The following is a 14150-nucleotide window of genomic DNA, read 5'->3' as shown; positions in this document are numbered from 1 at the left end:
AGGTTTTTTTTCTTGAAGTTTTTTTTCTGATTTGGAATGAGATTACTACATTTTGAAATTGTCCACGAATAAATTAAAAAATAGGCTGATAAAAATACCAGAAAAATAGGAATTTCAATTTTTCTGTCTTCATAGTGCAGTACCAGATGAAAATATAAAAAAGAGACACACTTTCAAAATGGAAGTCCCAAGAGGTTCTAGTTTTATACAGTATCTCTTTCCAACATTATCAGACTTTTCAATGAGTTTTATCACCAGCAAGACACACAGAAAACTGACCATTTCATGCAATATTTGGATTTTAGTTGAATTGTAGTCTCTAGTGAATAATGTTATTGGTAATTTATTTTCTGACCAGCTCTCTTTAATTTTTTTTTTTAAATGTAGATTTTGACCATTCCTTTCTCCTATCAAATATACTTCAACCCTTCAGAAGCTCTGTGGAGTGACACCTTTTTCTGTTGAACTTAGCTACATTCTGCTACTTGAAACAGAAAAACAAGTATCGTTCTTTATGCTAAGAGGTACTGACTAAGCAAGTGAGGGTGAATCCTCATAGCCTCCTGCTCAGATTGCAATTATGTACTTGCTTTTGTTCTCTGATTTTTTTTCTTTTAAACTATTTTTTAAATTTTTGGTTCAGTTGTGTAACTGTAGCCCCATTTTGGTAGAAAAATTAAGGGAATAGTTGTTGTACACTTCTCTTTACCATTTTTCTTCTTAGTTCTCCCTATCAGTTAATTTAAAAGTCAGTTTTAGCAAAATATATGCATGCAATTCACATTATGTGTTCTGTTTTTCATATCTCCTCGGCCTCTGGGATTTTGTGTCATGAAACATTCTATGGAACAAAATAACATATCTGTGAATGTAGACATGCTGTTGGGACCTAAATCAGGAAAGTAACCAAACCTATTTAAGAAAGTAGTAGTAGAGCAGCATTAATATTTTGAAACTATCATGAAAAATGCAGAATGTAGGACTGTCTCATTCAATGTAATTGTCTTTACCTATTGTTTCCTTTTGTTAGCAATTTCCTCGTTACGTTCCAGACTGCAAGAGTCAACCCAGAAGGGACTCATGGAACATTAGAAACCTATATATAGACAGTCAAAAATAGCAGAACAATATTGGGAAAAACCTCCTATTTGTTGATTGTGAAAACCCATTTTTCTGACTAGCCTGCTCAATGTTTGTTCAAATTCTACAGGTGAAAATATTTTACGGTTATAGGTAAGGTAATTGGGTACAAAAATGAACATCTATATGTGCAGCTAACTAATTTACATGTGCAGGTTTATAGAACATAAACAGCTTCATGCTCACTTAGATGCCTATGGAAATATAGTTCTTTATGGATGTTTTATGTACTACATCTGCACTGAATTTATTTTTACCACAGTTCCCTATTATAATAGCAGCCGTTATGCTGCATGACTTTGTTTAACCCACTAGCACACCTTATTAAAATTCATGTAGAAAAAAAGTTGTTTACATACTGTTTTAAGAGACAAGTAGTTATGACAAATTTGATTTTCCATATGTAGTAACGTATACCGTGTAGTATTGGAGAGTAGTTTGTATAGCATTCCTTGACAATGGAGGAGAAATCACAACTAAGTTATTTAATCTTCTGTGGTAGAATTTTTCTTTGCTACTCGAGAATAAGTATAATATGATAATACTGTATAATATTACTAGCAGTAATATTAACTAGAACTTGCTTGTTACTAGAATGCACCTAGTCCTTGTTGAAGGATGAAAACATAATTTCCAATATTCACATTTTACTCTGCTACAACTTACCATAAGATTTTTAGCTATGCCCTGAGTTAACTTCCAGTTCAGAGCACAGGTAGGACAGGCAGCATCACTACAGTTATGTTGTTTTAGGGATAGATTGGGCTCTGTGCTGCCCCGTAGTCTATGAGGGACAAGAACCAGCTGTGTGCCCAGCACCACTTATGTGACCCTTCATGCTAGTTTGGAGACTAAGACTTATTTTTTTTCTCTGGCCCTGCCTGCCCACTTGTGTTGGAGACAGGAGTAGCAATCCTGAGGTGGCTGCTGCTGCTCTCCTGATGCACACACCATTGATGTGAGCAACGTCAGTACAGAAGTGAGCAGTTGATTTCATACTCCATAGCGTTTCTTGCTTTAGCTTTCTAAATCCAGAGTAAGTGGTTTGTAGTAACCATGTACTTGATGAAGGAAGAAAAGGTAAATCACATGAGTCAGAGAGGTCCAAATGAGTTCAGCAGGTTCCCTTTCCTTTGGGTCTTATTCTTTCTAACTGTTACCTACAATGTTCAGTACCATGGGGGCCAGCTGAAGAGATCTGCAATAACTTAGCTGGTTTTACCCACAGAAGAGGATATAGGATGCTTCCAGATTGATGCTGTCAGTGGGGAGTTAAGAACAACCCGGTCTCTGTCACATGCTGAGAGATCAGACTACAGAATGATGGTCACAGCCAGGGACCAGGGGATGCCTTCACTTCAAGGACATGCTACTGTTTACATCCAGGTACTTTTTTATTTTGTACAGATAGAAAAAATATACTATAAACTTAGTTCATTTGAAAAAACAATTTGGAGAAAAGCTAGGGAAATAAACTGAAGAATGGAAGAAGTTCAAAATTATAAACACTTTGTCTCATGTTCTTTAGTTATTTTTCTGTTGAGGGTGGAAATCAGAAGGTGGACTCATTTTGATTTGCCAAGAATACACAACAGCATTCTGGGTTGTCTGGCAAATAGATGATGTTAATGCTTTACTAAGAGGTCATTATGAACACTGGAAGAGAAAACATCCACATAGCCAGAATGAAAAGCAAATATCAGGAGGGACTGAAAGTGAGGGAGAAAGAAGCTGGAATATCTCTCAAAGTACTTTTTTTCTTTTTTTTTTTTTTTTTTTTTCTCCACTGTGTTATTCTTTTTTCTAAATTCTGTCTCTGTAACCCGCTGGAAAGATAGTTCATTCCTTTGTGCTGGTTCATGCAGGGCTGCTCTGCATGGGAGTGTGAAATCCAGCATGTGCGCAGCCAGCCACCTGCTGTTCATCCAGCCGCAGCGGGGATGCTTTGTCCAGGCCACCTGTGTGCTCCTTCATCACAGGCTGAATGTCACTGAGGCGGCCGTTTTCATCAGCACAAGCTACTTTTTTGTATTTGGCAAATTGCATAATGTATCGTGCTTTCTTTGTCACTTCTGTCCCTGTGGTGCTGTCTTATGTAGAAAGACAGTTGAAGTGCTGCAGAGTAGGGGCATAGATAGCAGTGGTCAGGTCTTCTGTCTTTGGGCCCCTGTGATTCAGAGAGCGAGAGGCACTCTTCTTCCTTTTTTTCTAATGTGCAAATGCAGGACAGAGTTATGGAATGACTGGTCAAAGGACTATCTGAATTCTTACAGAGGTTTGTTTTCTGTATTTGAGGCAAACTTAGGATAAATATAGTCACAAATAATAAATGATTAAATTCTCAATTAAGGAAAACAATTTTCATTGCACTGTTCATGATAAAAATGGAGAAACATTGCAGTCTTTCTGCTTTTGTTGCAGGTAATCCCACTTACCAACAGGAGATCTGTCTTCTCTCATGATTTCAAGCACTTTGTCATACCTGAAAATTTGAAACCTGCCCAAGTGTTGAATTCTCTGAAGTGGCCTGATAATCATCTCACAACTAAGAGGAAACTGCATTTCAGTATTGCTAAAGATGATGATGTTCATTTTGAAATAGATAGCCTGACAGGAGACCTTTTTCTTTCCAAAGAACTTGACTATGAAACAGCTTCACATTTCCTTTTGCAAGTTATTATAAAGGATTTTCATAATAATCCTCCACAAAATAACACTGTCTTCCTAAGTATTGATGTAGAAGATCAGAATGACCATTCTCCGTGTTTTCAAGATGACTTCATAGTGATTGGCATAGAGGAAAATGTACCTGTTGGCACTCTGGTTTACACATTCAATGCAAAAGATGGAGATGGCAGTTTTCTGAACAGCAAAATAGAATATTCCCTGGAAATGAGTAATGTGGGTGAAAATCCTTTTCTTATTCACCCTTCATATGGCACCTTGACCACAGCATTGCCACTAGACAGGGAGATTACTCGCTCTGTGATCCTTACAGTGTCTGCCACAGACCAGGCAATAAATCTGACTGATCGCAGGCTTGACTCCCTGACTGTGAAAATTGTTATTTTGGATACCAATGACAACAGTCCCAGTTTTACATCTTCGCCTCTTTCCTGTGTCATGGAGGATGTGGAGGTGGGCTTCCTTGTGCATCGCATAGTTGCAAAGGATCCTGATGAGGGAAGAAATGGTCAAGTTACATACCACATTCTTTCAGGCAATGAAAACAAAGCATTTGTATTGGATAAAATCACAGGTACTGTAACTTCTGTTCTCTTGAGTTTCTTCTGGTGTGCTTCTCATGGTAATATTTGGGAGGACATACAATGCAATACTCAAGTACCACATTATGATGATATTCTGCCCAGATGATTTATCATCCTCAGGGTTGGTTACCTCAGAGAAAGCACCACATGAGCGTGACAGTACTGCATACAGTAGGCAAGCTCAGTGAAACTCAGCTCAGAAAGTTCTGCATGACTCTACTGTGTTGTGCAGATGTACTGGATTACCTTCCAACAGCATGTTATGGAATGGGGGAAGAAAGTGTGTGCATTGAAATACTTCATTCTGATTTTTGCATGGTGCATACTTAAAGCATGGGCACACAGATATGCTGTTATGTGTATGTACAAAGAAAGGTGAAGTCAAGATCAAGGAATTACAGTGTTGGGGGAACATACTCAATGGGGACTCAGAGTGCTGATGAATGTAATTCTTCAGCACTCTGAAACTCTCTGGTTCCTGAATGAGTTCTGTAACTATTATACCATCTGCACACAAGTGCAAAGCTCATCCTAGTAATTGCAATATTTTCTGGTTCTTATTCTGATTTTGAATCCATTACATAATAGAGCTGAGTTCCTAATTGCATAACTTATATGCAAAAAAAACCCCAAACAAAACAACCAAATATTTAATTGAAATAAAGTTAAATAAAGTTTAAAAGTTAAGCTCAAAGTTAAATAAAAAGGAATCTCTGGACTGCACTTGAATATTCCATGAATAACAATTTCCCTGGATGTCAAAATGAGTACTTCTGGGCCAGCTAGCACTCTAGAGGATATCACTAATGATGATTGACTGAAGTCTGGAAGTCTTGCAGCAGTGGCACAGCATGCACGGTGATGCTACATTGAAGCTGTGAATGCTGGAACAACTAGGAACAGAATACTTCTTTTAATACCTTCTTTCTTTATAATAGGACTCTTAACTACAACCCAGCTTCTGGACCGTGAGATTCAGGAGCGCTACATTTTGACAGTGATGGCTCTTGATGACGGCAGCCCAGCTCTCTCTGCCACACAGGTTCTAACCATCCTTGTTCTTGATGTGAATGATGAGACCCCAATATTTCTGAAGCAACTTTACAAGACTGCAGTTCATGAAAACCGAGATCCAGGGGAGTTTGTTGTAAAGGTGGAAGCTGTGGACAGAGATGCAGGTGATTTCTGGCCTTTCACTATTAATTTCTTTGTGGATCATAGTAGACCCGATCAAATCTTGCTGCCTGCTGTGCTTGTGTGTACAGCCATTGGTACTTTCCCCAAGGTAAGATATGAGTTTTGAGTCCCAAAACATGGCTGTTAGATTAGACCTTCAACCCTTATTCAGGGCTTGGAGTTATTCTGACTTGTGTGCTGGCCTAGCTTCAGCTTCGACTGGTATATTAAATGTCAAATGTGTGCTTAGATGATGCAGAGTAGCTCAGTGTACTCTAGTCTTCATGTGATGAAGATATACTCTGGTTATAAATCAGCAAACAAAGCTCAACTCAGTTAACTTTAATATTTTAACATTCTGTTGTTCTCAGTCGGAGCGTTTAAAATATTTTTAAAACAGTTCGCTAGGCAAGGGGCCTGGTTTTGTAACAGAATCGGCAAATATGCACTAATCTGTTCCGACCAGACAGTGGCACTGTCATCCCAGATTTTCCAGCTAGTTGAGCTGTGAAGGGATCATGGAAGCCGCTTGGGATTTCAAATATGATTTTATGTACATAAAAATGTTGATGCACTGCTTTTCAAACATAGGCAGAATGGATGAATTAGGGGGGTGGTTCACATGCTCTATGAATCACAGTCAAGGACTTATCTTTGTCTTTGCTAAGCAACAAAAAAATTCCCTCCAGTTCTCCAGCTACCTTTTCTTTTGAAATATCTAAAATGCCTACGATGTTACTGGTAGCCTGTGTGCTGGAGAGAATCTTACCTTCAGCTGTTGTAACATCAAGCAGTTACACAGAGTCTGTGGTCTGCAATAAAGACAAAATCTGGAAAGATAATTAAATATGAAGATACTGCTGCAATTAATCCAAAGTTTGTGTCAGCTCTCTGAATGACTTTATCTTTACCATGGGTTCACTTCCTGCGCATCTTTAGAATTGTTTAAGGTTGTGCTTTCAAAAAAATAGGTATTGTTAGCAAAATCATGTTCTGTATACAGTAAAATCTGCCATTATAATGTAGAGCAATTATTGTTTACAAAAGGCTTATGTGAGATATGCATCTCAATAGAGGTGCTATATAGAAGAGCCATTTCTCCACAGATTTGTAAAGTATTTAGAAATTAGGAATGTGTGGGTAGCCCTGTCTATGAAAATCTTCACGACATCTGAACAACATTGCATTCCAGCCCTGTACCTACCTCACTATTGCAATTGTTTTCTTTCCTTTGTGGATCACGCTATGAAAAAAAGAGATAATTTGAAGTAAAATGTTCCAAGATAATAGATAATTAAGTGGGTATTTCCTTGAATACTTCTCCCTCCTTTCCCTTATATTTATTTGCTGCACATCTTGTGGGAAATACAGCAGAAGGGAAGTTTTGGGAGCCATTTGGAGGAGGGAGCAGAGGTGACTTGGCAGGGTGGTGCGGAAGAGCATTCCAAGTGCACTGGGTGGCTCAGTGTGCACCTGCCTGTGTGGACACTTGGGGCTGGAGCAGTATTGTGGCTGATGGTTCCTTCCTGCCTTTTTTTTTTTTTTTTAAGTACATTTTCCAGTAACCACAGTCCTTCTGTTTGGTCTTTTTCTCACATTTTCATTATTTGGCCCCATATCATATGCATGTTACAGTATTGTTCAAAAAAAATACAGAAGTGGTGCTCATAATGTAAGAAAATAGGATTTATATAGGAGTAATATAAATATAATGATACTCACATTTGTTACATTTTTGGAATGGAATTTTTGAATAAGATGACTCCGCTCATGATGTTCTTTATTTTCTACATAACATTTTTTACGTTGTTTTTATTTGCTCTTTAAACTGCAGTTAACATCCCAATAGTATTTGCATCGTCTCAGTGGAGGACTTTCCTCCCATCACAGAACTTTTTTTTTTCCACTTCGTATGTTCCCTGACTGACCACAGGGAGGAATCATTTTTACTGACAGTTGCAGCAATCATCAACTTTTTGTTTTATTTGTCTTTCTACTTCATTCTCTGCAAAGAGGGAAAGCAAGCAGCCATCCACCTTCTTTGTGTCTGACCCAAGCTTTAAGCTTGCTTCCAGTTCAAAAAGTCTTTTTGCTTAAATTTTTGCTTGTAATGATTTTCCTTCCTTGTGGATATCCATGAAGCTTCTTGTTTGGCAGACTCCCTCCAGCACATTACAAGAGCTGCACTTACTGCATCTCTCTGTCGCCTTGCTTTCTCAAAGTCCTCTTACGTAGTGGGAGCTCTCCACCCACTCCAAGGCCAACATCTGACGGTGCAGTGCAAGTAAATACAAGTGTAAAGACACATGTAATATAAATAAATGGTAGGAACAAATGCACAAGAAAGCAGATACCTGCAGAGTGTTTAAGATTAGTCAGGGGTCTGCCTTGAGATGTGTCTTGGCAGAACGTCTGAATGAACTGAGCTATCAGTTGTCAAGGTCTGCTTTTAAGCTGATGTGCATGTCTGTGGTTCAGCAGTTATGTCTGGAGCCTCAGGAGAAAACTCTCAGAAGGTTAATAGGGACCACTGACTTAGAGTTATGAGACAGGGCTTACTGCCATTCGCTGGACATTTTGTCTTACTCATATTCTTGGCTTATCATGGTCTTAGCAACACTAGTATTATAAAAATGAGACTTGAGCCTAGATTTGGCACAGGGGGACATCTGTTCCCATTGCTTATTTGCCAGTGTTGGTAGTAGACATGTTCATAGTGTAGCAGCCATGCCTGCTGCTTCAGAGAAGCCGTGGCAGCACCTGGGAGGATGGGGATGCTGGTGCTGTGGTGGGGACAGGAGAAACGGGCTGAAGCTTTTCCCTGGCTGCAGCTCAGGTAGCAAACACCCATCCTGCTGTTGAGGGGTCTGTGGGGGAAGGGGTCCCTTCCACTTGCCTGTGGAAAGGAAGGGACTTAACTCCTCTTCCAGCTCATAGTGCACAGGGGAAATAGTTTCTCATTTCAGTTTGTAATTTCAGCACCCAAAATGTGACTAGCACTACTGAATAATTAACCAACAGAATGGATCAAGTGAAAATGTGTCAGCTGCTGTGCCTGGTGAATGCGTAGGTTCATCATGCTTCTCCTGGCCAGGGTGTGTGTAACTTTCTCCTGCTGCTAGGTGCATGCTCCTAGCAGCTGGATATGAGCAAGAAGGCAGTAAGTACTTGGGAAATAAATGTAATTAAGGTGTGATATATCTGTGTGGTTTAAGGGTTAAAAGTTTTAATTTCAATAATGTGTGAATAGTCAACTTGGATGGCACCCACATGGCTTTTCAATACTGTTTGTGAATAATGTCCATTGTGAAATCTGCCAGTGAAGGTGCTGGGTTGAAACAGTTCAGTTGCAGGAGACCAAAGGCTAATAGTTAATGTCAGCCCTGTGGTGTCATGGGTCTTTTTTTCCATCTGTAGCATACTGGTAATTAAGGATAGATAAATGCAGACAGCTGTGAATACTTTTTAAAATGTAGTTGAATGGTATCAAATATGGACAGATCAGACAGTGTATGTTAGTAGCCTTACATTTTCAAGACATCCTCTTTGATTATCTTTACTGCTGTGATTTTTCTTCTTCTGGAAAGACAGAAGGATTTCTGAAATTAATTTTCCTTGTGCATTGTACCAATATGTCCATCCTTTGACTCAGTTTAGGTGTAAATGCCTTTACAGTAATAATTATTTTAATAAAATATCAGTAGTTGTCAACTATTTAGTGAAACTATTCAAAGGCAAACAAAGGAAGTCACGGGCGCTAAAAACTGTACACTCTGTTTCTTCTCTTGAACTGGTGATTCCCCACCAACTCCAGTGCAGATTGTCCGGTTTGTTACTGCAGCAGATGAGAACAAATAGGCAGTGTTTAACTCTGAACAGCAGTTGTAGTATGACTAGGAGTACTGGAGCTTTCCAGGTGCACTAACAGTCCCTATGCTACTAAAAGACTGATCGTTGGTTGAAAAAAACAGAATGCTTAAATGAAACTTAAAAAAATAGAAAAAAAAAAAAGAGCCTAATAGTATAAGCCCTTCAAGTATGATGTAGGATAAAACTCATTAAAGTTAATAATATGAATGTGATGGAGATTACATTTTACTTCCCTCAGGAGGGTACTGAAACCAGAAAAAATATGAAAGAAATTATGACCATGATAGGTAAGAATGTGGAGTCACATTTCTTGTTCAATTCAAACAGACAACTTTGAAATAAAGGTTTTTGAAGACCTGTACAGTTTTAGCCTACTATTTTCTACAGAAAGAGAGGAAGACTAATATTCCTGTACTGTATAGAGATGATAGGTCTAATTAGGAACTGGATGGAATTTGCCTTCAGAAAAACTTTGAGGGAGGGAAAATCTTTAGCCTTCTTCCTTGGAAATCTTGCATGACTTTATAAAACCCAGCAGTATCTCTTCAGAGACTGGCTACAAGTGACAGCTCTCTAAAAGGCCTGAGATTTGCTCTGGGAATGTTCACCAAATTAGCTTTTCTGTTGAAGACAACTAGGAGATACCTACCCTGTGTGTCTTGATGGGACATAGACACCTGCCTGCTCAGCATTACAAATATGTAGAACTGGTGAGCATCCTAAGAAGTGGATATTTTCTCTGAATGCTTATACTACTCAGTGTTGTACTGTACAGAGATACTTGCATTGCCTCCCGGTACTCTGCCTGACAGCCTGTTGAGAAATAAACTGACTGTGTCAGGGAGGGCAGAAGACAAATGCATGGATTCCACAGTCTAAGTTAATGCTTTCTTGCACCATGTTGAATGTGTTAGCTTGTTTGGAGACATGCCCTGAGCATCAAGAAATGTCGCTGGAGTCACTAGGAGTGGCTGGAAAACTTAGGCACAAAGTAGCAGCTGGGAAAGACCTTTGTGCTAATGAAGAAGCAGTTACTCTCTCCATTTAAAATAACTGTTTCATCTGTAACCCGTTTCCTGGGTTGGTGGGGAGAACGCAAGTGTGAGGAGAGTGGCTGTGTTTTACTGATTCTTCCATTTTGCTTTGAAGGACTGAATTCCTTGCTTCGGTATGAAATTTTACCGGGAACTGGGTATGAGAAATTCAGGATGAACTCGCATAGTGGAGAAGTTGTAACAACCACATCATTGGACAGGGAAACCCAGGACATTTTCAGTATTAAAGGTAACAGTATAAAATAGCTATGAGTGCCTGTAAAATGTGAAGTGAGAATGGGTGTGATGTTACTATCAAGCTTAGTTTTTTTTAATGCCATCAGAATTAGATGGGAGTGGTAAGATTTTCAGGAACAGAAGAGCATGTGCTTTTTGCATAGCAGAAATAACTCTACTATTCTGATATTATTAAGAAGTATCCATCGTTGCACCTACAACTGTTGTATACAATTTACTTCTTTTTTTAATCGTAGTTTTGGTTCGGGATAGTGGAGCCCCATCACTGTCAAGCACGGTGACAATTATCTGCAAAGTGCTGGATGAAAATGATCACTCTCCCATGTTTCTTCTTCCCACCTCTGAGATCCGTATTCCAGAGAACCAACAGCCTTCTACTGTTTACATTACTCGAGCTGTGGATATGGATGCTGGTGATAATGGAGCTCTAAGATACAAAATAATTAGTAAGTTACACTCCAATTTTATTAGTATAGATCAGGAAGTACATAAACAGCAGTATCCAGGTTTTAGACTAGCCTTGATTTTACCAGGCCTCTCTAGTTGCTGTCTTGTCCACATGCTTCTTTCATGTTGAAAAAAAATCTTTCATCCTTTTGTTAGCATTAATAAGTACTTTCCAGGCATACTTTCAGTCTGCTTTCTGGATTTGAAGTAGTACAGAAAATAAAAACAAAAAACTACCAGTACTGGAAGGAGGCATTCATTACAAAGGCATAATTTTGTTCCTTCTTGTTATAGTTGTGGAAATTCTGAATGTGCATATACCCTTAAAAATAAGTGCAAGTATTAATCAAATTTTATTTACTTAATTGTATTTATTAAGTTTTATTTCATGAGAGCTTCTTTCACCCAGCAATTAGTAATGTCATACTTGGTTCTCAGATTGCCAGACTCTCCCCATGTCTACTATGCCAATGTAAGCTCCGCAGCTGTTCAAAGCCTCCTGTAATACCTTTGCACAAATACAAGTATGCTGTGCTTACTTTGGTTTGTGGGTCTCAGCAATAGCTCAAATGTAGGCAGATAGCTACTGTGGTAACAGCTAACATATTTTTCTTTGAACAGTTATGAATACCTTTATATTTTCTTGGTGTTACTTTCATGATCTCTTATGATCTTTAATTTAATTACCTTAGGTCTTTCTACATGTTGTGAAGTATGTATGCCATTCATTGTTACTAAAAATGCTGACTCTTCTGTCAACTGCTTCATATTTACCTCCTCCCTCCCACACCCACCAATGTAGACCTTGCACAACTATACACTTCCAAGAGACAGGTTTGTAGAAGAGAACAAGGAACAAGTAATTACAGTTGTCAGCAATGCTTTATAGCTTTCTGGAATTTGTAACTAAGGTTGGGAAAAGGTCACTTGTGCAGCAGCATAGTTGCAGGAGATTTTATAAGGTGCGCTGCTTTGGGAAAAAAGACATGCATTTGGCAAAACAGCCACTCTGTAAATTGATATGACATTCTGTATTTACTGTCATTGCCACCCACTGATTTAAATGAAATGCAGGTTTTAATTTGTATAAGATGAATAAAATATGCAAAAGGCACATGAGCGCACCAGCTGTACGAGCAATTGGATCATGTTATTGGAATTAACATATTGGTATTTGCAAGGGATTCTTTTATCAAAAGCAATTGTTTGATATCTTTTTTTTTTTTTTTAATGTGTTTGAAAGGTGGAAATGTTGGAGAATACTTCACACTAAATAACACTTCAGGAAAACTGCTGGTCACTCGTAGCTTAGACAGAGAAGATGTCAGCAATTTCACTCTTGTAATTGAGTGCCATGACCTAGGCAGCCCCTCGAGAAGCTCCACTGCACAGCTCTATCTAACAGTCTTGGATGAAAATGACCACAACCCGTTGTTTGCAAAGACCCATTATCAAATCTCTGTGAGAGAAGACCTTGAGGAAGGGTCAGCCATCCTGGACCTCTTTGCTTCTGACGAAGATGATGGCCTGAATGGCGAAGTTACATACTCCCTCATTGATGACACCTTTGGAGCATTTGCTATCGACAATGTAACGGGATCTATAGTTACTACAAAGGCACTGGACCGGGAGACCAAGTCCCAGTACACATTTAGGGCTGTGGCTAGTGACTCCAGCACCCATTTACCAAGAAGCACCACTGTCAGGGTTGTGGTGCATGTTGATGATGTCAATGACAATGATCCCATTTTTTTTCATAATCCTATCAGGGCCTTTGTGCCTGCTGAAACCACTGTGAATGAGACAGTAGCCACTGTGAGAGCAGAGGACATGGATCTGGGTCCAAATGGAGCTGTTGTTTTTAGTTTGATGTCAGCAGAAACTGTATTTCAGATGGATGTGAAGACAGGTGACATCATTCTTCAGGAGCCCTTGGCTTCCAAGGACTTCAGTACCCAGCTGCTAATAATGGCTTCAGATCAAGGTATCCCACCTCGAACAGCCACAGCTGTGGTTGTTATCTTTACTGAGGAGCAAGAGGAGGAGATTTTATTCAGCCAGAGCCTGTATGAAGCAAGTGTGCCTGAGAACAGCGCAGCAGGTGAGCACCAAATCCCAATTTGTGTTCTTGCAGTTGCCAATCATCTCCCTTCCTTTTGGAATGGTAATTGTAATGAATAGTGTAGGGAAACCTTATCCCTGTGCAACAGCAGGGAAAAGTTAATTTGGATGAAGCAAATACCTACCCACCTGCCCTTTTCCAGTACACCAGAGTGAAAAAGAAGCATGCTCTGTTAGCTGGGGACATTGGCTGGCTCTTGAGTTTGCTGCCCACATACAAGAGTGTTGTTCACATTAAACAGAAAGGTCCTTTGTCAAAGGTAATGTGTTTCCATCCCTCAGCCTGGGACACCCTGAGCACTGCTTGCAAAATTACTTTAAAGGTGGGTGGAAAGTGTTTACTCATAATTTCATTTGTCAACACACACAAGCTCCGATGAGTGGTGCAACATGACATTTCTTGTTTTTGCAAAATGCTTCATGACCTGAAATAGCTTTGAGAGGTAGTCTAAAACCTTACTGAAGTTTTGGACTTCATGGAAGAAGGAGAATAGAGGGTAGCATGGGATGAGGGAGTGAGAAGTTCAGAGGCTATAGTGCGTTGCCACTTTGATGGGCTTCTGCAGTGTATCTCTAGGTAGAGCGTGTGCTACTGAATGATACTAACAGACAAACCAGCTTAATCACAAGGTGCTTTCAGATTTATTTATTTTTGTTGTGTATAATAATGAGAATTACTGTTCTAATATTTATCATGCAGAGAGTATTTGTAGTTATATCTCCTGCCAATTCAATACAGTAAGTACCTTTTCCTGCTCCAGGGGATAGGTTCATCCTAATGAGAGCAGAGCGGAGTGCCTTCTACATTTTTCTGCCCACAAATCTGCTGCACAAT

General features: G+C 39.3%; 1 protein-coding gene across 1 annotated transcript in view; it reads left to right on the top strand.

The window, feature by feature from the left end:
• DCHS2 (dachsous cadherin-related 2) overlaps positions 1 to 14150 on the top strand; it is a gene marked incomplete at its 5' end in the record, with an annotated part of 116479 nt that overhangs the window by 79102 nt on the left and 23227 nt on the right. The window contains 6 exons of the mRNA XM_082050547.1: positions 2369 to 2526; positions 3562 to 4399; positions 5348 to 5587; positions 10605 to 10739; positions 10984 to 11193; positions 12438 to 13295. Of these exons, the coding sequence (XP_081906673.1) occupies positions 2369 to 2526; positions 3562 to 4399; positions 5348 to 5587; positions 10605 to 10739; positions 10984 to 11193; positions 12438 to 13295 (2439 nt within the window). The remainder of the gene's footprint in view (positions 1 to 2368; positions 2527 to 3561; positions 4400 to 5347; positions 5588 to 10604; positions 10740 to 10983; positions 11194 to 12437; positions 13296 to 14150) is intronic.

The sequence above is a fragment of the Streptopelia decaocto genome (assembly GCF_964273445.1).
Source record: "Streptopelia decaocto genome assembly, chromosome: 4".
Taxonomy (NCBI): Eukaryota; Metazoa; Chordata; class Aves; order Columbiformes; family Columbidae; genus Streptopelia; species Streptopelia decaocto.
This window is presented reverse-complemented; position numbering and strand designations above follow the sequence as displayed.